Genomic DNA, 27091 nt, shown 5'->3' with positions numbered 1-27091 from the left:
ACCCCCAAGGAGCCTGCACCCACCACCACCAGAGAACCACCACCCACTACCACCAAGGAGGCTGAACCCACTACACCCAAGGAGCCTTCACCCACTACCCCCAAGGAGCCTGCACCCACCACCACCAGAGAACCACCACCCACTACCACCAAGGAGCCTGAACCCACTACCCCCAAAGAGCCTGCACCCACCACCCCCAAGGAGCCTGAACTCACTACCCCCAAGGAGCCTGCACCCACCACCACCAAGGAGGCTGAACCCACTACCCCCAAGGAGCCTGAACTCACTTCCCCCAAGGAGCCTGAACCCACCACCCCCAAGAAGCCTCCACCCACCACCCCAAAGGAGCCTGCACCCACCACCCCCGAGGAGCCTGCACCCACCACCACCAAGGAACCTGCACCCACTACCCCCAAGGAACTTGCACCCACTACCCCCAAAGAACAGCCTTCCACCACTCCTGAGAAGCCTGCACCCACTTCCCCCAAGGAACCTGCACCCACTACCACCAAGGAGCCTGAACCCACTACCCCCAAAGAACAGCCTTCCACCACTCCTGAGAAGCCCGCACCCACTACCCCCAAGGAGCCTGCACCCACCACCCCCAAGGAGCCTGCACCTACCAGCCCCAAGGAGCCTGTACCCACCAGCCCCAAGGATCCCGCATCCACTACTCCCAAGGAACCAGCTCCAACTACTCCCCAGGACCCTGCACCCACTACCACCAGGGAGCCTGCTTCAACTACTCCTGAGACACCTGCTCCAACCACATCTAGTCCAAGTACCACCACTGAGCCTCCCACTATCCCAGAGAACCCTCCTGAATCAACTCCTGAGTTCCCTGCAGAACCCACACCAAAGGATCTTGAAAACAGTCCCACGGAGCCTGCTGAACCTACGAGTAAGACTCCAGAGGTGAGCAAATCTGAAATGACTACACCAACTAAAGACAAGACGACAGAAAAAGACACACGTCCTACCCCTGAAGCTACAACAGCGGCTCCTAAGATGACGACAGAAGAGACCGCAGCCACAAAAGAAGAAACTACTGCGTCCCAAACAACAAGCACAACCCCACGAGTGACATCCCATGCGGCTCAAGATGCCACATGGCTCCGGGCGACCACTCCTAAAGCAACGACCCTGGCCCCCAAAGTCACTACCACAGCAAAGGAGACAACGAGCATAGCCGAAGAGACCGCGCAAACACCTGAACAAACAGCTAAACCGACAGATACGCCTGCTAATTCTAAAGCCACAACTCCTAAACCCCGAAAGCCAACTAAAGCGCCCAAGAAGCCCACTTCTACCAGAAAACCAAGGCCAAGAAAGCCGAAGACAACACCAGCTCCTCCAGAGACGACGACGGCGATGCCTGCGGTGAACCCGATCTCTCGAGCAGAAACCACGCTCCAGACCACAGTCAGCCCTAAGCAGACTCCAAACTCGCTACAAGTAGAAGAAAATCCAAGGAGCGAAGATGCGCAGGGTCCTGGGGGAGAAAAACCTCACCTGATTCCCAGGCCCCCTGTGTTAATCCCTATAGTTATTCCAGGCAGTGATTACATAGTGAGAAGACCCAATCAAGGCATTAGCTTCGACCCTATGCTTTCAGGTAATCAGAATCACTTTCAGTTTTAATTATTCCATTTAAACTAGCCATGTTAATTTACATGTGGTAACTAGAATGCTCTCCTTTAGGATCACTTTACTAAGAACTATTACCTTGTTAGCCTGGGAAGTTTTACAGTTTCCCTGTAGGTCAGAAGAGGAATAAGCATAGCTTAGGGTATTCAGTCTTCAGAAAATTAAGAATCTAGGGCTAGGAATTGAGTAATAATTTAGGGCTAGGAATCTAACCCTAGTATATGTATCTGTAGGAAGCAGAGGTGGTATTGTCAAAAAAATATGAGGATTGTTTTCCAAACCAGCCAGAACTGAAAAATGGAATTTCACTTTCCATATATAGATAGTAAATGTGTAGTTTACCTGATGACCAAAGTAACCTGGACCATTTCAATTCACAAAATTTTATAAAATACTTTTGAATAGTGTCATCTTAAATAAAATGGAATTGTGAAGTATATCACTTATTTTACCTCTGAAATGCAAACAAAACTTCTCAAACCATGCCCTTCAAGGTCTTAGAGCAGGGTCAACAGGAAAGGGAACTCTGTTCGAGGACTTGGAAAGAACATAACGTTTTTCATGCAGTTCTGTATTTGTTTTTTGTTTCTTCAGATGAGACCAATTTATGCAACGGCAAGCCGGTAGATGGACTGACTACTTTACGCAATGGGACGCTAGTTGCATTCCGAGGTGAGCTATGTGCACATTTCTCTTTCTTCCCGTTATTTGGTGTTGGCGCCTACGAGAACCAAAGCAGGGAACAGCACTAGCGTGGGCTAAGGTTTCCGGAGGGCAACCTGACTGATCAGCCTACCTCTCACTATGAGAACCTGAGAGTAATAACCAAAATATCGCTTAGCAAAATTAGACAAATTAAAGCAACAAACCAAATGCCCTAAACTGATACCACTGAGATTTTTCACCTCTGAGACTTTGACAGGTAGTTCCAATTTTACTTTCATAGCAAATGAAATGGCATAAAGATTTGCATTCTGTGCTTTCTTTTATTTGAAAATAACATCTGAATCGTGATGTATTCAAGTGTTATACTCTGTGTGGGAGGGTAACAGGAGAGTAGCAGCTATTTCATCTTAAATTCTCTGCTAATTTAGTCTTCTTAAAACTTATTTAGATGAAATCTGAAAACACGTTCACACAGCAGAGGCTGATGAGATTTTAGTACTCATTAAGTTGTAACTCCTTAATTCTAAAAGATAAACAAATTGGGATAAGTGACTTTGTTGTTTAAAGTCATAGGCCAAGAGGCTGATTTTAGAGGAACTGGAAAACTAAAGTAATCATCTCAAAGATTATGCTAGATTATTCTTCAGACTTGAGAAATATCTGCTCTCAGAAATGCTCCAAAACTACCTCTACCCCCTGTACCCGCCTAAACTTCTAGTCCTACGATGCATGGCATAAGCTGTTTTTCTTTTCTTTATGATAACCATTTAAAATCTTTTCATAAATGTCTCTCTTTAATTTTAGGTCATTATTTCTGGATGCTAAATCCATTCACTCCCCCATCTCCAGCTCGTAGAATTACTGAAGTTTGGGGTATTCCTTCCCCCATTGATACTGTTTTTACGAGATGCAACTGTGAAGGAAAAACTTTCTTCTTTAAGGTAACAAAAATATCTTTGTGTGAGAAATCAGCAAATAGTAACTGCATTCTTTGTGACAACACAGATCACTTCATCCTCCAATTCAGAAGTGTTCCCAAATTTTAATGAATTACTCAGTAATCAAAATTAATCATAATTAACACTTACTGGTCACTGTGATACATTTAAATAAGTTGACACTTTCTTCCTACACTTAAATCTAAAAATGAGTTACTAACCTTTTTCAAAACTGTTAACATTCTTTTCTCTTTTAAATTATCAGGATTCTCAGTACTGGCGTTTCACCAACGATGTAAAAGATTCAGGGTATCCCAAGCAAATTGTGAAAGGATTTAATGGACTAACTGGAAAAATAGTGGCAGCTCTTTCAATAGCCAAATTTAAGAACAGGCCTGAATCTGTGTATTTTTTCAAGAGAGGTATGTGTTACACAATTGACAAAATTATAAAATTTTTTCTTTTTGCAGTTTTTGGCCGGGGCTCTACTCCTTGAGCCACTGGGCTTCCCTAAATTATAAAGTATTTTAAGAACTGATTTTTATTTAACGTTTTCATTTATTACTGAGTTTACTGTCAAAAGAAATCTTTAATGACTGAAATCATGTTCAATGTTTTCAATGAAAAATAGCAAAATTGAAGGCAGTGACAAGTATTTGAGTCTCTTGACATGTAAATCACAATTCATCTGCATTTTTAGGTCACTTTACTTTCAGTTAAAGTTAAATACATAGCTATGCAATTTGTTGCATGTATGCATTCAACAAGTATTTCAGTGTTAATAATTACTTTTAATACACTTGCCTAATAACTATTAACATCGAGACATATTTTATGAAAAACGAGAAAAAAATAATCATTTTATCCAATTTGTAAAAGTTCTGTGTTGAGAGGATTAATTTTCATATTCTATGTGACTTTCTCACACATGACCAACAGGTGGCAGCGTTCAGCAGTATACTTACAAACAGGAACCGGTCAGGAAGTGTCCTGGAAGAAGGCCTCCTATAAATTATTCTGTGTATGGAGACACAACACAGGTCAGGAGACGTCGCTTTGAACGGGCCATAGGACCTTCTCAAACACACACTATCACAATCCACTATACACCAGTCAGAGTTGCTTATCAAGATAAAGGTAACATTTTTATTGTGTTAAAAATTCTTTAAGTACAAGTGATAGTTTTTTTTACAGGGTTAGGCTTATTAAATACAAATACTGACCAAATAGCCCTAATGAAGATTATTGAAGCAAAACCTAATTAAGATTATTGAAGCAAAACACATCAACTTGCCTTAGTGAACAGTCTGAGCAGTACGTTTTCTTTATGCATGAACTACAAATTTTATTCAAGTTTTTTAATTGTAATAAATATTATCAATCAAGTACTTCTTACCAAGACCATTATATACAAATCTGTAGCCCTCAACGGTTCTAAAAGGTAGCTAGCAGCTCTATGTCAGAGGACAAGAACCGAGGCACCAAAGTTAAATATCTAACCTATGTAATAGCTACTAAGTGAATAAATTAAGACTAAAACGCCCATCTGTCTGGCTTTTTCCAAAATAATCTATTGCCTTTTATCTGATGCCTTTTATGAAAAATGTCATCTGCAGGTTTCCTTCATAATGAATTGAAAGTGAGCACACTGTGGAGAGGACTTCCAAATGTGGTCACCTCAGCTATATCACTGCCCAATATCAGAAAACCTGATGGCTATGATTACTATGCCTTTTCTAAGGGTAAGTTATTAAATACAATTTTGGAGTTTCTTGAGAGGTGTACATATGAATATAATCAAAGCAAAAACACCAACTGCACAATGGTGACTAAAAGTGAGAATCTCAACTATAATACTGATTCTAATTGCTGTGAAAAATAATTTAGGTTTTTGCTTGAATTTCATTCAATTAAATGAAATGGTATTGCCATTCAGTTCTTTCTCTAACCTTCATGAAATTATGATAAAACTTCCAACTATTTGAGTAAAACTGCTACTGAAAACAGTAATTTACTTCTATCACTGATAGCTTATTTGCCCCAAAATCATACTGATTTGCATCAATATACTGTCTGTAAGATCCAGAAGAAGTTCCTGAGAAATTAATTTTATTAATTATATTACCCAGGACATTTTTCTTTCAAAAACCCAGAAATGTAAGTTATTCTGCCTGATTCCATAATATGAATGACATCAGAAGGTACTGTTAAAAAAAGGAAAAGCTGGCTCGGCGCCTGTGGCTCAAGCGGCTAAGGCGCCAGCCACATACACCTAAGGTGGCGGGTTCGAATCCCCAGCCCGGGCCCGCCAAACAACAATGATGGCTGCAATCAAAAAATGGCCAGGCGCTGTGGCGGGCGCCGGTTGTCCCAGCTACTTGGGAGGCTGAGGCAGGAGACTCACTTGAGCCCAGGAGTTGGAGGTTGCTGTGAGCGTGATACCATGGCACTCTGCCCAGGGGGATAGCTTGAGGCTCCGTCTCAAAAAAATTAAAAAAAAAAAAAAAGGAAAAGCTCAGCCAGGTATGGCGCCTGATGCCTAGAATCTTAGTATTCTGGGAGGCCGGGGCAGGAGGATTGCAGAGCTTAGGATCTTGAAGGCAACCTGAGCAAGAGTGAGACCCAGCCTCTACTAAAAGTCGAAATATTAGCCAGGTGTTGTTATGGGCACCTGTTGTCCTAGCTACTTCAAAGACGAGGCAGAAGGCTTGCTTGAGGTCAAGAGTTTGAGAGCAGCCTGAGCAAGAGCAAGACCCCACATCTACTAAAAGTAGAAAAATTAGAGGGGCACAACTACTTAGGAGGTTGAGGCAGTAGGATTACTTGAACCCTGAAGTTTGAGGTTGCAAGGCTTAGTTGTGAGCTAGGCTAAGACCACAGCACTCTAGTCTGGGGCAACAGAGGGAGATTGTCTCAGGAAAATAAAAAAAGATAAGCTTGATTTTTCAAACTAACTCAGTTAGTTTTTAAAGGATTATTTCCAAAAGGAAAAGTGAAACCAAATTTTACTGGAAAATGTTGAAAGGTCAATCTTTTGAAAGATCAAAAATGCTGAAAGGTTAAAGCACTTGTTTTACTTTTTGTAAGAATGTTCAAATTCATAAAAACATTTCTGATATTAAAATGATAAACACTGTCTTTGAGCATAATAACATTATTTTGAGTTTTGAGTGTTTTATTTTCCTTTTAATTAAAAAAAAATGACTTCTCTTCCTTTTAGACCAATACTATAACATTGATGTGCCTAGCAGAACAGCAAGAGCAATTACTACTCGTTCTGGACAGACGCTATCCAAAGTCTGGTATAATTGTCCTTAAACTGATGGGCAAAGGAAGAGTCAACTAATTCAAATGAAGGAAAGAATGATAAACTTTGACACTGAAATACATTTTATTAATAAAGATGTTGAGATGAACATACCAATTTAAAATACAAAAAGTTTGTAAACTCGACAACATTACACTAAAGCAGACAACAATCTCATTCAGTTATTTTAGTTTACAATTTAATTAATATTTCCTCTATTTATTCCTCCTCTACTTCCCATTGCATGGCTCACACCTGTTAAGAGAAAAATATAGAATAAAATTAAATTCATCTTTCACACACTCAAAACTAGGGTTTTTATTTACTCTAGTTCTTCAAGAGATTGTTTTCAGCATGAAATATCTAGGCATTGTGGATATGAAATTGTCAGATACTCCACACCATTAATGGAAACCATTACAACAATTAGATTATTAAAATTTTAAATTCTTTTTACTAGCTAAAACAAAGTCACAAATTTCATTTTGTTCTATAAAAAAATACTTAACAATATAATGATGATAGAGAGATATAACAAATGAATATAATAGCACTATAGAGAATAACAAATGAATATAATAGCACTATGTTACACTTTAAATTTTCCAAATCTTAATTTGAATTTAAGAAGGAAATCAATATATAAACACACATTTATTATATACCTTTGGTATATAAACCTATCTACAAGAAGCTTCCAGATTAGTAAATATCACATGCTCCTCATGTAATTATTTCATCAATCCTCAAAATATTTAAAAAATTAAATTGAAAGTTTAAGGATTGGAAAACTTGTCTCCTTTACTACTATCCCACATTCTATCGTGTAATCACTATGCCAGAAATTCACCTCTCTGTCTGTTAAACTGACGACCACGGACGCCTTGTCTCAATGTTGTCTGAAGTCTCACTCGTCTAAAAGGCTTCGGTTGACTGCTGCTAGTATCTAAGAAAAACATGAAGATATTAAAAAAAGAACTTAGAAAACAAGAAAGCACTTATGACACAAGTTAATTAATAAATGAATGCATAAATAACATGTAGACATGTCCATTTACTTTCAATACATTTTTTTAAACAGTAAGAGGACATTTAACGAAGCAAAAAGGGTAAATGGTTAACAAAAATCCTTATTTGTAAAAAAAAAAAAAAAAAAAAAAAGGCTGACTTTTCATTCATTCACTCAACTAATTTAATAAATATTTACTTGGTGACTACATTAGGTGCTGGGAAATATGATGGAACACAAATTATCAGGCCCCTCAGCAAACAGCCCTTACAACAGAACATAAATCATACCTGATTCTTCTACTTTGGACACCCCAAATCTTGTCATTAGCAAATCCTGCAAGCTCAAATTTAAATATATATCCCAGATCTGACCATTTGTCACAATCTTAAGTCTTCCGTCATGCTGAAGCCATCACCATCTTTTCTCGTGAATTACTGCAACTGCCTCTTAACTTTCTCCTGGTTTCTGTCCATTACTCATTTTCACCTCTTTTACACAGCAGCCAAACTGATACTGTTAAGCCTTTAAAGTCAGATCATGTCATTCCTCTGCTTTAAGCCTTCCAATAGCAGCCTGTGCCCAAGAAAGCCAAGGCAATTACAATGACTTGATTTATCAACCTCTCATTTGAAGGTTCCCATTCAAAAATGAAAATAATTAGAGTGAATGACTGAGTGAATTTCCTGCCTAAAAATGTTGAGATAGATAGTTAGTGTGGCATATTGTTTCAGAGTGGAGTCTCTAGAGCCAAACTTCCTTCTGCACCCTGGCTTGCCCATTACTTATTAGTTATTTGACCTAAAAGAAGTTATTCACCCTTTCTGTGCCTCTGTCTCCATATCTATAAAATGGGGGTGAGTACCTACCACACTCAATTGTTGGGAGAATCAAATGAGTAAATAAATATACATAAAAGACTTAGAATACTGCCTGATACACAGTAAGTGCTCAAAAATGCCAATTGTTATTATACATGCAAAAAAATGACTTTTATGGGCGGTGCCTATGGCTCAAAAGGGTAGGGCACCAGCCCCATATCCCAGAGGTGGAGGGTTCAAACCCACCCCAGCCAAAAAAACTGCAAAAAAAAAAAATAATAATTTTTATTATAGGAAAGAGACATGATACCTTTTTTTCAAAATACACTTCAATTTGGAAAGCCAAATTCTGAAACTGTTTACTTCAGTAAACTTCAAACATTTTTTAAGCAACAGAACTTTCCCCTTTCAACCTTCTACATCAAATCTCATGTCAAACCCCAGTATGTAGAACAAATAAAAATGGAGCTGCTCTGGTCAAACAGAGGCAGGAGGCCTGGAGTCCTCACCACTCCATAGCTTCCCTCCCAGTATGCCCATTCCCAACCTCTGCAGTACCTCTAAGCAATGCAAGAACTCTACAGAACATGTGGAGAATCACTCGTCTAGATGAATCCTAAGTGAACTATTCTTTTAGTTATACCACTAATTTTGGGATGGATCCACCATCGCCATATTTATGGTTATTGATGTCAGAATATTCTTAGAAATAATGACCTCAATATCAAGCAAATTCACTTCAATAATACAATTTCCCTCCTAAATAAAGCATTTTAAAACACACACACACACACACAAAATGAATGAAGGATTTGTTACTAACCCAACTGTTTTCACAGACAAGTCTGATGTGTAAGAGTTGTACTATAGTCAAGAGCACGAACTCACCTACAGAAGAGCTGGAAGGAGGATCTTGGCTGGTAGAAGGGAGATCAGACTCATCAGACACCTGAACAGGCTCTTCTTCCTGCTGGCTATCAATTTCTAGGCCTGCTTCTGAACTAATGCTGAGGAAAACAGAAATTGATTAGAAAAGACAAAACTGATTCTACAATGTATCCTAAATTATTTCCAAATTCTTTTTGATCTAGTTGATCACTTAAATCATCCAAATCTTTCCTTAAACTAAAAAGGACATACTCTGATCTTGGTAACTGTACATATTTTATAAAGGGGCAGGAAGAAAGGAGGTAAGGAAGGGTAAAGCTGCTTTTTCTTCATTTCTTTTCTCACCAGCACATGGTCCAACTTCAGTTTTAGCTTTTCTTCTTTTTTTTTTTTGTTTCCTTCTTTCCTTTTGACAAGGATATTCACATTTTTGACACTCACAGGAAATATACTGTCCAGATTTTAAGAGATCCCAAAACTTTTTAGGAGTATTAAAATAATTAAAATTAGTCACACTACTAAATCATACACCAGTAACTCCCCATGAGCTCTACCCCCTTGGAGATAGGCTTTGGGTATGTTTAATTCCTAGCTAAATGGTTACAACTCCATCTTTTTCCCACTCAAGAAGCAAGAGAGTGAGTCAGTATGTGAACAACACATATGTGCTCCGGTTTTTTTTTTAACCATTTACAAACTTCAGTGGTTACTAGTAATAATTTAGCTGAGAGATATCTCTTAGAAGTATGTGCTAAAATTGAGAAGTGCTGGTGAAATGTAAAATGCATTTTACATTAGGATTTGAAGTTAGGGTTTCAAATCCAGTTTGAGCTGGTTACCAATAGTATAGTCTAAGCAAGTTACTGTAACATGCTCTGAGTCTGAGGTTTTTCATTTGTATAATGTACATAACACTTTGCACTAATAATGTGTAGGTTAGATACGACATACAAAGAGCCTTGAATGCATGATACAGAGTTAATGGAAGCTAGTATTCACAACAGAGTCTTTACCGTCCTCCACATCAACACACTGCTGACCAGTTATGAGTTAACCAGTAACATGGATAGTTTCTGTATAAAAGTGCCAAATCAAGTTAAATAGCACCATGTTAAAGAGTAACAATTGACCTACTTTTTTCCTCACATACTAGAGTTGGCCCATAACTACTGTATGAAAATGTTGCTAAATAAAATAAAATTCTTGAGTTCACTTAGGAAATCTGGGTTCTACTTCTGGCTGTGCTTCTGATCATGAGGTGGTCCAATTATTATTATTATTTTTTATTTTATAAAGAATTAGGTTCTATCTTTAAAGTTAAATAACCTCTTTAAGATCACTGTCCATGGCCTGTTCCATTAAGTTACACCATTTCTTTTGGCTTAAAAAAAAATCCAAAGGATTTGTCATGAAACCCTTTTGTTAAACTTTTTTATAACTGCTATGTTATTAAAAAAATGTAGTTCTGTCTCAAAAACTACTAGAAAATCTGTAATTTTTATAAAGCCAGTATTTCAGGCACCAAAGTCTAAATAAATGTGCACAAATGAAGACTCAGGATCTCTTCAGAGCTCACTGCTAAATGGAAAAGTGAGTCATTTCCTAATATTCCCAATTTTCACCGAAAGGCTACTTTCTTAGGGAAAAGTTCAAGCAGCTATGTGAGTGGAAAGGGACCAATACTTTTAATAAAATACTTTCATCTAGAACATATCCATCATACAATTTTTAGGGAGATAATGGCTTTAAAAATTATTTGTCTTCTATAATAATCTTCAAGTTATAAAATATATTACTATATGTAAAACAGTCTTTTTAAGTATATGGTTTGGTTCAGTTTATTTATTATTTCTATTTTTTTTTTTTTTGGCAGAGTTTATTTGTTACTCTCAGTAGAGTGCCATGTCCTCATAGCTCACAGCAAACTCAAACTCTTGGGTTCAAGTGATCCTCTTGCCTTAGCCTCCCGAGCAGCTGGGACTACAGGTGCCCATCACAATGCCTGGCTAGTTTTTCTATTTTTGGAAAATAGAAAAAAAGAATCACTTTGCTCAGGCTGGTCTGGAACTTCTGAGCTTAAGCAATCTACCTGTCTCGGCCTCCCAGAGTGCCAGGATTACAGGAGTGAGGCACAGTGCCCAGCCTGGTTCAGATTTTTAGTAGGATGCTGTTACAAGTAGAGCTTAACAGATTTTTTTCCCCCAGCTAAAGGAAAACAACTGTATAAGTCTGGTGAGTCTAAAGCAAGCAAAAACTATAAAATAAATTACCCTTCGGATTCTGCTTCCACAAATACTTCGTCTCCATCATCACCTGTTGCTGTTTCATTTGTTGTAGATAAAGTGCCAGTAGAGGTTGTCACCATTGGAACAGACTGAGAGGCATGCTCTGAAGCATCAGAGGTGGTACTCTCAGTAAATACAGTCACTTAAAAAACAAAGAAAAAAATGAAAAATTCAAACTTTAACTTTTAAGTTCATAAAAGTTTTAGCCTGAAGGTATTTTATAGGTTTCCATTTTACCAATAAGGAATAAATCCCATTAGTCTGCTTCTGATCCCTACCTGGGGCTGCCACTTGTAGAGGAGTAGTGGGAACACTTCGGCCACCTGACTCTTCCTCATGAGCTAGGAAGAGGGGTGTTTCATACATTCCTAAACCTGAAGAAAAGTCTTAATATTAATGAATGACTAAAAGAACACAGAATTGTCAATATGTCAGGTATCTGAAAGAGAAACATTAATTAGTAGAGGCACACGACTTTGCTGAAGCTTACAATTTAACTGTTCAATGAAATGAAAATTCACGTCTCAAATTTTAAATACAATTTAAACCAATGCTTTAAATTACCCAACACTAAATAGAGCACCCCTAAAAAATCTGCTAAAATGTTCCTACTAGTTTCGTACAAGCTAACTTTATTAAATATCCAACTATGAACTAGATACTATGCTAATATCTATCCCTTACCAAAAACTGTAAGGTATTTATCATCTCTCTTTTGCTAACAAAACTGAAGTTCAAACATGTTGATTAACTCTCCCACAGAGAAAGTTAGTAAGCAGTGGCATTTCAGTTTAAGCCTAGATGTGATTTCCAAGTCTAGGAAATTATCCTAACATACAAAGTCACATAACACTTCAAATTTATAAAGTCAGCTTATAATTTCTTATTAGTAGAGCCCTCCAGTGTTAGAACTAACATCCTAAATGACTAAATATTATGTGACTTTTATAATGGCTGCTTTTGTCTTGAGCTTATTATTAAAATAATATACATTCTATTAAATATGTTCACTTATAAAATGTCAGAGAGCTTCCAGAAATATAGTGGGTTACATAAATTCCAACTGAAAATTAAGAGGTAATCAATTCCATACACAGTGTAATTGATAAGGCAGAAAACAAAGTACTTCCACTACTTAATTTAGGAGTCATTTTAGTCCATGTATTTTGAACACTTTTTTTTTTTGTAAATAGTGTTAAAAGAAAACATATGACTAGTCTTATACTTTTACCCAGGAATGTTATGTGTCAAAATGTAAACAGAAAACATACTGCAATCCTTTCAGCAGAAGAATGCTAGTAGCACCTGTGTATGTTTATCGGTTCAACAATACTTGACATTACTTAATATTGTTGAATACTTAATAGAAGTAAGACACTATTCTAGGAGTTGGAAGAGATGCAAACGTAAAAACTAGTCCCTATGCTCAAAGAAGTAACAACTTTGTTGGAAAGATAAGATTTATATGTAAAGCAATGCTTAATAAGTATATTAAATAGCTTTCTTCATAAATTAGCAAAGGGATTATTTAAGTATCAACTTTTAAAATATTTGTATTTGTACTTTGGTAAAAAGTTGAAATCATAATAGCTTATTATGGAATACATAAAAATCCAGGAAACATAAGGGTCTATTTAACTATTTACCTCCTTGAGAAGCAAGCTGACCAAGATCAGAATGACTAGAACTTGTTTGGGGCATGTCTTCAGGTGGCCCAAACCGGAATCTAGGAACACCAGCAACCTGAGGGGAACTAAATGGTAAATGGAAAAAATTAGTTTGAGATGAAATTGAAAGTTACTCCATTTAAATGATAATGGTGTAAAAAATACAGGAAGAATGAGCATTAATGAACTGGGAAGGAAAATGGTTGAAAATAAAGTCAATGAAGGGTTTCTTATAAAAAGACTCAAAAAAGCAGTCGTTAGTGAACTTTAAACTTGTCTCCATATAGTTATCCTCTAATGGAAGAACTGTGAGCTCTCTTGAACCAGTCCTCAAATTTCCTATCTGGAACAAAATCACTAGTAGCTCCCTGATATCTTAAAAATAAAATCCAAATTTCTTTACAAGGCACTTGGCTACCTGTTGACAAGGTCTCATTCTACTTTTTCAGTCTTTGTCAGATAATCAGACTAAATCTCAATATCTGAAATAAAAAAGGCAAAACTGAATTTATTGCTTTTTATAAAGAAAAAGCTATGTTAGGCACATTCTTTCCAAGACTACTACTATTCTTATATATGGTTATCAGGAAACGTGGTTCTGAGACTGGTGAAGCTTGTTTATTGGAGTGTCTTCTTAACTGCTGACTTTCAAAAGGCAAGAGCTGACATTACTGGCTGGCTTGCAGAGTGTGTTTGCTGAGATAGATTGTGGTTAATTGAACGCACTGAACGCATTTAAAACTGGTTCTGACTGCCATGTTACCATAGCTACAGAACAATTAACCTTTTTCCCAGGTTTGTGGAAACTTGTAAATTTTGATTTTCCAGTACATCCTGTTATGCAGATAACACTTCAGACACAATTAAACATGTGTATTTCCACATGGAAAGCCTTTTAATCTTCTAAGAGGAATGGTACAGCATAGCAGTGAACATAAATTCTAGAGCCAGATTGATTTGAAACCCAAAAACTCCTACTTCCTGGCTGTCTGATGTCTGCTAAATTAAAATTACCTATCATCTCTGTGCTTCAGTGTCCTTATATGCAAAATGGTACTGAAAATATTGTCTACCCTCAGTTATGAGGATTAAATAAGCTGATGAATAAAAATCCTCAATAAATGTTAGCTATTTTTTTCCAAGTCTGAATTAAATATTAAAGTCTTTTCAGATTTATTCCCCCAATTGCTGGAACAAATTACTTCTTTATTCGTATTAACAAAGCTTACTGCTATGCCTATAGTTTTCTTCCAGATTGCTGGTTGGTCATATGGCTGGTTACTTTCACAATACTATCCATTATGGTCACTGCAATTAGCAACACCTTGACCAATATATCATCTATTATGCATCGTTTAATATCCTGAACATGTTAACACAAATAAATTCACTTAATTCTCACAATGTATGAAGTAGGAACTAATGAATTATTATTCCCACTTTAAAAATGAGGATTCTCAGGAATGGAGAACCCAAGAAACTTGTTATTACTAGTAAGCAGTACAGCTAGGTTTTAAACACAGGCATTTGAACTCTAGAGACCATGGTCTTAACCACTGTTATATTGTCTTTAAATTTAAAATTCTTGATAGGGGCAACTGTGTTTGATTCACCTCTGTATAATTTTCCCCACTCTATATCCTCAACCCTCCTATCCCAAGTGCTTATTAGTACACAGTAGAGAAGGGATCAACAACTAATGAATCAATCAAATGATAAATTAACAGAGAAACAGTACTTGGCTAGGTACGAATTATGTTTCTATTTTATTAACTTACTGAATTGCTTCAGCAAATCCATCAGTACGATGTGGCACCACAAGAGTTGGGGTACTTGGAACTGTTCTGTCTTCATCATCAAAAAAATGCTGCTGCTAAAACAGAGATAGAAAACAGTAGCTGACAGGCACAATGTCACACATATGAACTATACACATATCTGCTGAACAAACAAATCACTTTTACATGATGAGTAAGTACTTACCATGCCACCTATTCCAGGAGTCAACTGAAGCCCACGTCCTACAGACTGCCTCCGGGACATCTGAATTCTCTGTGTCAAGAAAATAAGTACATTTGTCTTAAAGAATCAGGCAATAAAACAAATTATCAATTATCAACGGATATACTTATTTTGCTGGCAATAAAATTACTAAAATATTAGCAAATAAGTAATCGATAGGATGTTTTCAAGGACAAAATTATTCTTGTCCTAAAGAAATCAGTTTTAAACAGTGACAAATTTTTAATTATACAGACTATATTAACCAACAGCAAAACATTTTCCTAACCAACAGACAAAATGTTAACCAATATTTAAATTAAGATGAATTATGCTCTTTTTGTTATGCAAATGAATTTAATTCCCCATCTCCTTAATTGAAAATGTTAGCAAGAGCACCTTTGGATTTTAAGGCTTAACTGTCCTTTGGAGATCAAACAACAGAACCATCTTCTTATAAATTATTTCCCAATTAAGATAATCCTAAAACACATTTGTTATATTTGCAGTATCCTATACATGGTCCTTCAAGACTTGTTATATTCACATAATGAAGTTATCTTCACCAGTGGTATTTTAGTAGAATGTATACTTGAAAGTGTTTTTTAACACATTCCATTGAGGATAAAACTCAAGCTAGATTAATAGAAACTTTATACTTTTCTATTTCTGTAAGCATTTTTGATTACGAGATACCCAAACCTACTACATGCTAAATGTAAAGGGTCACGTATACTTTCCTTAATTTTGGAGTGGAAATATGTGATTACAAACAAATGAGAGAAAAAAGTTCTATTAAGTAGAATAGAAATCTCTTTATTTTTTAAAAATATGTGGTGCACCTTATAGAAAGAAACTTTCAAATCAGAAGGCAGCGAGCTACTAAAATACACTTTAATTAAAATCCGAGAAACACTTTTTCTTTTCTAACCTGTAGAAATAGCAACAGAATTTTATTTGCTGTGACTATAATTATTATATTTACATATATGACTATCATATTCAATTTTAGTAAGTCTTGCATTTCTCATGCTCATTATGTTTATGAAAGTTAAGTTAGTGTCATATTTCAAGAAAAAGAAATAAGAGACTAGTTTTAGTTTAAAAAATTTTATAAAACTATGCCAAAGCCTTAAAAAGTTCACTTAATTTCTGAGCAAAAGAAAAAGAGAACTAACTATCTGATGAAAACGGAAAAAAAGCCAAGATTTAAAAAAATTCATTTTTAGAAAGACCAGTAAGTACTTTTAATACCTGAACTGGTGGCCCCAACTCCTGAGGTGGAGCATGAATGGTCAGTCGTGGAGGAAGAGGGTGTGGTGGGCGTCTTGGTGACTGAGGGGCTCGAGGGGTCTGTCTTTCAGATGCTGATGATGGCTGCTGTTCTCTAGAGACCTCCTGGGAAAAAGAGGATTCTGTATTTCCTTCACCTACAGGAAAAGAAAAGCTTATTTTTGAACTCTTAAATTTACTACAAAATAACCTGGACAATTCCTAGAAGCATAAATCTTGCCATTAGCAACGTTAACCTCACTAATATTTCCAGAAGTAAAGTAGTAAGGTGTGGTGGGTTTTTGACTCAGAGATAACAGGGTCTGCACATAACCAGCTGTGTGGCCTTGAAGAAATCCCTTAACCTCTCTGACTCTAGTTTTGGTTGGTTAGTAGACTAAACGTAACTCTCAAGTTAGGGTTTTCGGAAGATTTCAAATAATCAACATAGAGCACTTAACAACACGTGACAAGTATTTAATAAATTTTATCTTACATCGATCTTAATAAAGTGGGCAAATAACCTAAAAGTCAGACTAGAGTAAAACAATCAAACAGGGTAAAGAAGTTTGAGAAAAAGCTTTACAACTATACTTTTATACATTTGGTTTACTAAATTTTGAAATTCAGCGGTCCCTTAAATGTCTGCATCAGCTTCTACACACATTATAGAAACAAAAACAGTTGTCTTCACTATGAAAAGCTGAATAGGGTATCATAGTATTTAATAGTTAAAAAGTCTTAAGGTTTAGAATCAGATCCTTGCTCTAAGATTTTAGTAGCTATTTGACCTTGGTTAAATTACTTCTTTGTGATTCAAGATTCTTCATTGGTACCTAAACGTGATTAAATTTGATTTAAGAATTAAATAATTGAATATAAGTAAAGAAAAGCAGTCAGAAACTTTTGGCAATGTAACAAATTCATCTACTAACTTAATTTTATTCAGACCGCACATGACCAGGCCTATTTTTGCTTGATTTCAAGAAAAAAAGAGAGAATAAAATGTCTCTCAGCATTTGGAAAAGCTGGCTATGCACAGTCACCCTTGATAGATTTAACTTTTAGTGATAATACCAGAAAAATATATTTTTCCCTCTAATACAACTACATGATACATACAAAATGTCTCTTAGTTTACAAAATATTCATAAAATATAAATGTATGTCAATTTCTCTCTCCTTTCCTCTTTTAAAAAGCATACTATTCTTTATTACATGGCTTAATATTCATTAATTTATTTTTCTCCTAAAACACTCTGAAAGTGTTGCTTTATCATTCAAATGGAATATATATCTTCTCCTTTTAAATATCTGGGCCCTATAGAAACCCAGACACAATGTTTTCCCACCCATTAACCTAAATATGTAACTTAATACATCACCACTCATGATTTTGGTTCAGTATTATCTGTAACATCATGAATATTATACCAGATGATCACTAATTCTCTAACATACATTTTGAAACAATGAAAATAAAATTATTTTCTATAATTTCCATAATCCTTTTATTCCTACAACTTTTAGCAAACCTCTAGGACTCTTTCTTTCAAAAATATAACAAAAGATATGTTATATTGATCAAAAAATCTTTTGTTCATTGGAAAACCAGATCACAATGCAAAGCTCCACTGTCCATAAACCTTAGTACGTGACAGTTGATTAGACTGACCTCTGGTGTTAGAAGTCCTTTAATGTCGTCCCTTACTTAGGCAAGCAGCACATGGCACTTAGAATGCTAGATTTCAAAATGTCTTTCTACCAGTGAGGTGGAATAGAGAGTAAAATGACAGCACCTGATATAATAGTATCCTAGCCTATAGTAAAGCACCGTAGTGACAAAGCTACAGTAAGAGTCAGTACCTTGTCAATTTACTAAATAAGATTTATACAGGGTAAATACAATTTTAGTTTAGAAAGTATTACCTGGTTGAGAAAATATTACTTAGTTTATAAATAGTCAATTTAAAAAAAGACTAGTATAAAACTCACCACTGTTCTGAGAATCAGCAGCTCTCTGATTACCTTCACCTCCACCCATGCTTTCTTCTGTTTCTGTACCTGGATCAGTTCCATCACCACCCTAAAAACCAAATGTGATAAGTAAATCGAACAGTTACCTTAAAAAACCAGACTAACTTAACTAAACCAAACCACAACAAAAACAAACAGAGGCATAGTAGGCTTTTCTATATTCGTGGAAAACAGCAAGTTCTCTAAGCAAAGTCTTAAAGAAAATGAATGGTAAAAATTCTAGCCAGTTACCTCAGCATCATCAGCTTCATATCCATCATTGCCATCTGCACTTCCAGTTCCTTCATTGCTATCTTCACCCTCGTCTCCCATCCCTGTGTCGTCGTCGTCATCATCATCTTCCTCATCTTCCTCATAATCCTAAAGTATAAATAACAAGTATAAAAAACAATCTAGAATATGGCCCACATGTGCTCCATACCTTGATAGCATACAAAGAAACTTAAGTGATTCATCAACGATCGTGAAATACTTGTCTTAAGAATTGTATGGAATCAGTTCAGCACCACCAAAAAATACAACCGTGATGCTTACAAGAATTAGTAAAATAATAAGCAATTTGAATTCTAACCATTCACATGAGATCATTCAAAGATTATTGCCCCTAGATGTCTGCAAAGTGTCAAGTGGTCGACTTTAAATAGGTCGCGTTAAAGAAGAAAATAATGAAATTACACTATACATTTTTTTTAAATGCTGCTTTATTAACCAAAAAGTACAAAACAAAAAGCTGTCGATATAGAATTAAATTCCAAAAGAAAATACAATGTATTTCAGTTAGAATATGCTTCCATGATGGTATCCTCAATTACTTCTGAGATAAATTGTGGGGCTCTAGGAGAAAAAAAAATCCACATTTCTTCTTTTTATTTCCAGAAACCATAATGTTTACAATTAAATTCATACAGTCACTTACAATAAGATTTAAGGTTAAGTTTAAATGAGAACAAATACTAAATGCTCAGCAAACATTAAAAAAAAAATTCTTAAAACTAGAACTTTCTAGCACTGGTTCTACATTCATTTTCATTCATTAAAAAAAATTCTTAAAACTAGAACTTTCTGGCACTGGTTCTACATTCATTTTCATTATACAATGTTAATATCTGAACTCATCAGGATATTAGTTCTATTTGAACTATTAGTTCAAAATCTACTTAAGCTGACTAGGAATCAGAATCCCAAGGATTGTACACTTTTATCTAATAGCTTAGAAACACCTGGATGATTTCAAATCAAATTTACCTCATGTTCTCCATCATTGTCATCATCATCCTCTTCCTCATCATCACTGTCAATTACAATGACATCATCGCCTTTGCCTTGACCATCCTGGGATGAAGTTGTTTGCTGGTCTGACTGAAGTGGTCCAAGATCTATTTGCAGAGACTGAGAGGTTTCTTCACTGTCTTCCATAGGTGTATAATCTCCCTGGGTGACTCCCTTTAAAAATAAAAAGTCAAAGATTGGAAAAAAACACACACAAAAAACCAAACCTAAAACTATCAGTGAGCTATCAAACAGATAACTGTAAAGACTAAAGAATGCTTATGAACTAGAAGCAGTTTTAAAAATATGATTTTAAAGTGGAATTAATTTGAAATGCTAGTTAAAGAAGATGAAACTTTGAGTTTCTTTACTGTCTTCCTTTAGAAGAACTATTATAAATCTTACTGGGTAATAAGGAGGAAAAAATTATACAAATACATGCATGATCAAAACTACAGTGTAGCATTAATGTACACAGCTATCATTTAATAAAACAAACAAAAATACTACAGTGTTATGTTGTCGATCAGTGCTGTCCAAAAGAAATATGTGAGCTGTAATGTGTGCAAAATAGAATTTTAAATTTTCTAGTAGTCACTTTAAAAAAGGAAAATAAATATGTGAAATGAATTTTAATCATTACCAAAATTATGTAAAACTTCATTTCAACATGTAATCACTTTATAAATTATTAAGCAGATATTTTACACATTTTAAAACTTACAAGTCTTCAAAGTCTGATGTGTATGCTACTCTTATCTCAGTTTGGATTAGCCTTATTTCAAGCGGTCAGTAACCAACGTGATTGATTAACAGTGTAAACAGTAGAAGGAAGTCAGAAAAAGGATATATATGGGCCTGCAATATCTTCTTAAAAAAATTTCCCCTAAACTAGAAATAATCTGGAAATTCACTGAGTAAAACAGATACTATTATCATTTGAAAAAGAAAACTGTCCCCTGAACTGATTATCCTAAACCTTCAAAACACAATGATATGAGATACTAAAATAATTCCTTGTTGAATCTACTTACACAATTCTATTTTGTTTAACTCTATTTCTAATATTTACTATAAAAAATTAAATGTCTACTTTTTGACTTATACACTCAGTAATGCATCATATCTTTTTTATATGCTAGCAACAATGTCATTTGAACTAAAACATTCACAAAAAATAATGTAGAGCATAATGGAAAAAATGAGTAAGTAATAGTATAATTAAAAATGTGTCTTACAGTGACATGCTTATTTCAGGAAAAGCAACACTTTACAAAAAACATCTGCTTTGTTGTTACAAAATCAGAAAAATGACCTATTATATATTCAATAGACAGTGCTAGAGGGGTGGAAGAAGAAGTTGAAGTTAAATGGTACTTGTTTTTTTTTTTTAAAAAGACACAGTCACAATTCTTGCCCAGGCCAGAGTACTGTGGCCTCAGCCTAGCTCACAGCAATCTCAAACAACTGGGCACAAGCAATCCTCCTGCCTTAGCCTCCCAAGTAGCTGGGATTACTGGTGCCTGCCATGAGGCCCAGCTAATTTTCTTTTCTACTTTTAGTAGAGATGGGGCCTTGCTCTTGCTCAGGCTGGTCTTGAACTCCTGAGCTTAAGCAATCTTCCTGCCTTGACCTTCTAAAGTCCTAGGATTACAGGCATGAGCCACTGCACCCGCCTAAAAAGGTTTTCATAGATATATTTTAGCATAATTTAACCAAGTCTGAGAATAGAGAGTCACATCTTATTATTTCAAATTGTTTTTATGTTCTTTCTCTGAAAGATAAATGGAGCAGATGAGGGTGAGTATACCTTTTCTGAAATGCTTAGGTATACTCAATGCGGAAGTGTTTAGAATTTTGAATCTTTTTGTATTTTGGAATATCTGCATATAGATAATGAGATATATTTGGGATAAGACCCAAGTCTAAACATGAAATTCATTTATGTTGCATAGATACCTTAAACACACAGCTTGAAGGTAATTATATATAATATTTTAACAGTTTTGTGAATGAAGCAAAGTTTTGACTGTGACCTGTCACATGAGGTAAAGGTATGGAATATTCCACGTTGACTTTCACGCTGGCACTCAGTTTTGGATTTTAGAGCATTGTGAATTTTGTATTTTCAAACTAGATATCCAACCTGTACTATGCATTCAGTTACTAGTTTAGTTCTGTGTTTTTAGTCAAGAAAAGCTGGTAAAATTAACTTACAGAATAAAAGTATCTAAGAAACTAAAATTTACTTGCAATTTATGTTACTTAAGATTAGTGTGGGACAATTCTGTAAGATATAAAAAGATCCTAAAAGTTTATCCAGAGATAAAGAATTGTTTCAAGCTTAAGAGGTCAGGTGAAAACAATATAGCTTGGGTTCAAATCCTAGCTCTAATGCTGTTTGAACTTGAGTAGATAACTCACCTAGGTATCAGTTTCTTCATTTATAAAGCAGGTTTATGAGGATCAAATTATTTAATAAATGCAATTATAATTATTGTTATTTTTTTGGACAGGGTCTTGGTGCAGTGGCATCATCATAGCTCAATGCAACCTAAAATTCCTGGGCTCAAGTGATCCTCCTGAGTCAGGCTCCTAAGAATCTGGGATAACAAATGTGAGTAACCATGCCTGGCTAATTTTTCCCTTTCTTTTTTGCAGAGATGGGATCTTGCTCCTGTTCGAGCTAATCTCAATCTAATGGCCTCAGGTATCTTCCCACCTTGGCCTCCCAAAGTGAATAAATGCAAATTTCATACATCAACACTTGACATATGGTAATGAGTTCTGTGTTAAGTATTACTTAATGGTTAACTACTAATATTATTATATACATATATAAATTCTCATTTTTTGGAGCAGAGGAACAGAAGGAAAGTAATAGTGTTTTGAGTGCCTAGTATGTGGGCAGGTTTTAGGTACTTCACAATCTTAAAAATTTTGCTTTGTTGTAAAGTGAGACAACTGAGAGAATTAATAACATGAGTATAGTCTCAGAGCTTCTAAGTGGAGAAGCTAGGAATGGAACCTAGTGTCTTGTAACTTCAGTCTATCTTCTTTCTACCAGTGAAGCTGCTCTAGGGAAAACTCAATGAGACTCCAGAAAATGAAGTATACAAACGCATTTCCTTTCATGGATTATTTAATTCTGTAAAGCAAACAATAAAGAACCTCACAAGTGAGGCAAGACTCAATCAACACTCTCATCTATCCACATACTTAAAATAGTGGATAATCTTTACTCACAACCACCCTGGAAAATCAGGAACTCTGCACTGCATCTAAACAAAAACATTTCTTTAATGTAAGTTTAGAAGGTACTATACTCACAGGAGTAAAATAAGTAGAAAGAGCACTGCTTAATTCCAGTAATATTTTATTAAATATGAGAACAAGTTAAAAAAATTCCAAAAATGTTTTAATTTGTCAATGTTAATTTCAATCATTAAAAGCAACCATTCATTACTTTTAATTTTTCCCTTTACTTACTTCTCCAATGGAATCTTGAGAATCTTGGTTGTATGCTTGAGTCTCTACCTCTCCATCAGTACTTTCTTCTGCCATAACTTCTTCCTGAATCATAAAATGCAGGTATATTAAATGTATCAGGAGCACTAGATGAAGGGTTATCTGTTCTGTTTGCTCTCTTGATTAAGAAAACCTCAAATCTACAGTTTTAAAACTATATAAGATAAAAATCCACTTACTTTATTTATAAAATATAATCACATTCCTTTTCCGTATATATAAAATAAGACTTATAAACATCAATATATACAAAAGAAACTAAAGTAGCCTTTATGTTTGATATAAAACCTAATTCATTATAATTTAGTCCTAACAACAACAAAAAAATAAAAGAATATAATTTTGGTTAATTTTACAAAAGAAGACAGATAACAAAATGCCCATGAGACTTATAAGCTTAAAAATCTTTGAAATGGAATTCAACTTACATGTTTGTAATTACTTTTACTGAAATGGTAACAAATTCGAATGAAGATATGCAAAGAATATAAAATACCATGGGTATTGTCACATAGGCTGACAGTAGAAACTTTATATATAAAGTTCAAAAGAGTGTTTTCCAGATAATGCATTTTTGCTCCAAAGGTTATTTTTATAAGGCTATAACTGAAAATACCTTAGACTTCCTGGTAAAAATAAAAATAAACAAAATGAACTTTGCACACCTCAGTTCCTACAGGTGTAACACTTTTCAACTTCTTAGGAAGAGGCATTTCCACTGTGTCATCAGAGACTTGGTCTGATGCTTCTATGGTGCTATCCTCTTCTTCTTCACGTGTACGCTTTGGCAAAGAAGAACTTGGGGTAGCTGAAACTTTTAAATCACATAGTTTAAATTTTGAAATCAGAGCATAATAACTCAATTTAAACAACAGTAATTTAGTCAATGGTCACGTACCCAAAGAAAGACACAGTAAACATTTAATTGTACAAATTAAAATATAATCAATTAAGTCCTAGATATATGTCTATCAACATAATTTGTTTCTGTTAAATCTGTGGATAAACAAAAAGCAACTTACACTCTAAATCAATGTTTTTACACTAGTCTATCCTTTGGTTAATAAAGACCCCTAACTCCTGCAACATCTGATTGAATGAAATTATACTGATACATAATTGGCATTTACAAAGTTTACAAAGAGGTCTTTTATTAAACCCAGGTGTCCTTGGATGAAAAAATTTACACTGTATGTAAATCAGTATGTGGTTTTATCTCTGGTGTCTTTTAGTCCTCAGGACCTGTATTAAGATATATATATATATAATATGTTTTTGGTTGTTTCATCTTTAAAAACAGTCAAAGAATAGCTGGAAGGGAAGAAAGGTCTTCATGACAAAAACAACTTATTTAAAAAATAGCCAAATTCAAAAGTAAACATAAAATGAAATGTTAGGAACGTACTCGTTCATTTTAATATCTGGAGGAAAGAAAGCAAGTAGGTACAAAGAATACTCAAGATATGTAAGAGATCATAAATGTATAGTTCTACTCTAACTTCATTTTAAAATTAAACTTACCAGTGCCAAATACTGCTGTGGAAGTAGAAGGCCGTTCAACTGGAGAACTCTGAACAACCTCTAGTATGTTTGGTGATAACTCTTGATTGGCAGGCTCAATCTGAGCATGAGTCTGTTGAGTGGGTTGCACAAAAGCTGTAGCCTGTATTTGCTGCTGAACAGTTAGAATGGGTTGAGAGAGCGAAGGCTGGACGTTAGGGCTAGTTGACCGAACAGATCCACTTGTGCTTCCAAAAACCGGAACATGTTCCACGGGTCCTTCTGACTGCATAGCTGAAAAATAATTATAATGTTTAATATAAGTCTTCCACTCTTACCAAAGCTGGAATCATCCTTCCTTATTGTGGTACATGTCACATTTTTCATAATATTGCATAATTATTCTCTTGCTAACTTATTAGACAGAAGCATTGTGGGTAAAGGTATTATGGATTTTTGTACTACCTATGGGATTGATAATGATAGCGTACAATAAATTACTGGCTGAATTAAAAAAATTAATATCTGCAACTGCTTCTGCATTATTTCATTTAAAGTATTATCAAATAAAATTAAAAAGCTCAAAGTCAAATTAGAAGTTTTCATTCAGCATTTTTTCTACTTGACATTATAACATAGTAAGCTGAATTGTTAATGTATTTGTTAATCATTTTGTTGGATCACGTTGAGATAAAATTCTGTACTTAGATAACGTACACATAAATCATATTTCTAAATACTTGAATAATTCACTGAGTTCTAATATACATATCAAAATAAGACTCAAGTAAATATGCCCGTAGCAAAATTTTGCTAAACACCTTATCTTTTGGGATGAATAAAAATATTAAATAATATAACATAAGATAAGATTCTTGTCCTGGGGGAGCTCAATCTAGTGGCGTTGTAAAAAGGCATGTATATAAGAGAATAATTAACTGTAATTGCTTTAATGAGTAACAAGTAACTATAATTGCTTTAATAAGAAAAACATGGAGAAGCAATGAAAAGGCCAGATAATTTCAGTGAGAAAGCAATGTTGGGCCGAGCCAGTAATTTAATAGTTTTTTAGAGTGGATTTCATATCATCTTTCTTAGTCATTAGAATCGAAAATTTTGGTCTTAGAAAAACATACAATATATTGATAGGGACGTATTTCCCCTTTCTTTAGCTTAAAAATAAAGCAAAGCAGAAAGGGCAGGAAAAGCAGATCTGCATTAACAAGTGTCCTGGGAAGTTATACACTTCAAATCCTAAATACCCACCTTCACAATAATATCTGACTGCAGCTTTAGTGAATGGTTCATTTACCCTTGAAGTTACTTTCATCTTCCCATAATAAATCTAAAGAAAGCAGTTAGTTCTATCAGATCAGTATCATTTTACTAACCTTCTTGTAATTCCACTTGTGTGGGCATCACTGTAGCTGTTGGGGTAGTAGTGGGATTTGTTACAGTTGCAGGTGTAACCATTGGGCGGATACTAGCCCTGGGCGTTGGTTTATTTCCAGCCATAGCTGCAGCTGTCACTTTACTTGGAGTAGAAACAACAGGAGTTGGCTTGATGTTGGCTGTTGGTGGGTCTGATGTGCTGGCACTTATAAAGGAGCAAATGCAAGAATAATGTATCATAAAAACTTATCAGACAGATTTAAAACAAATACTTTTAGAAAGACAGTGAGTACAGTTCTCTACTACTTGTTTGCTAACTATTTCAAAGCTCTTATTGAGGAAGTTTTGAATTTAAGCATTAAACAGAACACCACTCTGGAGTGATGCATCCTGAAAATGTAGACTTTAACTACTGAATGGCTGAATTCAAGTCTCAGCCCGGGCTTCTGTATTTGTCATATGACACATCTGTCATATGACGGGGAAAATCAGTAGTAGACTAACTTAGAAGCCAATCACCAACTGAAAGATGAGATGTTTTCTCTGTTATAAAGCTGTACTTGGCAAGACTGAAAAGTATACTAAAAAACAAGAGTTAGCAACTATATGGTGGTTTTGAAGAGATAAATATGTTCTTATAAAAGAATATATAGACTTCTGTTTTCTCCCCAAAGATCACTAAAAAGTCCTTGGAATTTAAAAGAAAAACACTAAGACTATAAGAGAAATAAAACTTACATTCCTCTTTCACCAGAAGCTGGAGTTGTTTTCAGGGTGATCTGTCTCTGCTGTTCTGGAACCTATAAACAGAAAAAGATTGATTTTTGTGCCTATCCCCCAAGACTTCATCAAGCACAGTCATCA

The 27091-nt window shown here is 35.2% G+C and overlaps 2 protein-coding genes across 2 annotated transcripts in view; one reads left to right on the top strand and one right to left on the bottom strand.

Moving 5' to 3' along the window:
• Nucleotides 1-6675, top strand: part of PRG4 (proteoglycan 4) — a 17019-nt gene extending 10344 nt beyond the window's left edge. The window contains exons 7-13 of the mRNA XM_023510853.1: nucleotides 1-1615; nucleotides 2242-2319; nucleotides 3118-3254; nucleotides 3517-3673; nucleotides 4191-4388; nucleotides 4868-4993; nucleotides 6472-6675. The exon at nucleotides 1-1615 is cut by the window's left edge and continues 1 nt beyond it. Coding sequence (XP_023366621.1) covers nucleotides 1-1615; nucleotides 2242-2319; nucleotides 3118-3254; nucleotides 3517-3673; nucleotides 4191-4388; nucleotides 4868-4993; nucleotides 6472-6569 — 2409 coding nt within the window. The 3' untranslated portion in view covers nucleotides 6570-6675. The remainder of the gene's footprint in view (nucleotides 1616-2241; nucleotides 2320-3117; nucleotides 3255-3516; nucleotides 3674-4190; nucleotides 4389-4867; nucleotides 4994-6471) is intronic.
• The window catches only part of TPR (translocated promoter region, nuclear basket protein), a 63529-nt gene continuing 43061 nt past the window's right edge, over nucleotides 6624-27091 (bottom strand). Inside the window, exons 34-50 of the mRNA XM_012802573.2 lie at nucleotides 26966-27027; nucleotides 26227-26432; nucleotides 24857-25129; nucleotides 24001-24149; nucleotides 23297-23380; nucleotides 19784-19981; nucleotides 18770-18898; nucleotides 18497-18587; nucleotides 16484-16659; nucleotides 15212-15280; nucleotides 15007-15101; nucleotides 13208-13314; nucleotides 11840-11935; nucleotides 11547-11703; nucleotides 9277-9395; nucleotides 7409-7504; nucleotides 6624-6813 (exon numbers count right to left, since the gene is read on the bottom strand). Coding sequence (XP_012658027.1) covers nucleotides 6758-6813; nucleotides 7409-7504; nucleotides 9277-9395; nucleotides 11547-11703; nucleotides 11840-11935; nucleotides 13208-13314; nucleotides 15007-15101; nucleotides 15212-15280; nucleotides 16484-16659; nucleotides 18497-18587; nucleotides 18770-18898; nucleotides 19784-19981; nucleotides 23297-23380; nucleotides 24001-24149; nucleotides 24857-25129; nucleotides 26227-26432; nucleotides 26966-27027 — 2163 coding nt within the window. The 3' untranslated portion in view covers nucleotides 6624-6757. The remainder of the gene's footprint in view (nucleotides 6814-7408; nucleotides 7505-9276; nucleotides 9396-11546; nucleotides 11704-11839; nucleotides 11936-13207; nucleotides 13315-15006; nucleotides 15102-15211; nucleotides 15281-16483; nucleotides 16660-18496; nucleotides 18588-18769; nucleotides 18899-19783; nucleotides 19982-23296; nucleotides 23381-24000; nucleotides 24150-24856; nucleotides 25130-26226; nucleotides 26433-26965; nucleotides 27028-27091) is intronic.

This window comes from Otolemur garnettii, unplaced genomic scaffold, assembly GCF_000181295.1.
Source record: "Otolemur garnettii isolate 467f Iridium unplaced genomic scaffold, OtoGar3 scaffold00016, whole genome shotgun sequence".
Classification (NCBI taxonomy): Eukaryota; Metazoa; Chordata; class Mammalia; order Primates; family Galagidae; genus Otolemur; species Otolemur garnettii.
Note: the sequence above shows the minus strand (reverse complement) of the source record. Positions and strands in the feature narration are given on the sequence as shown.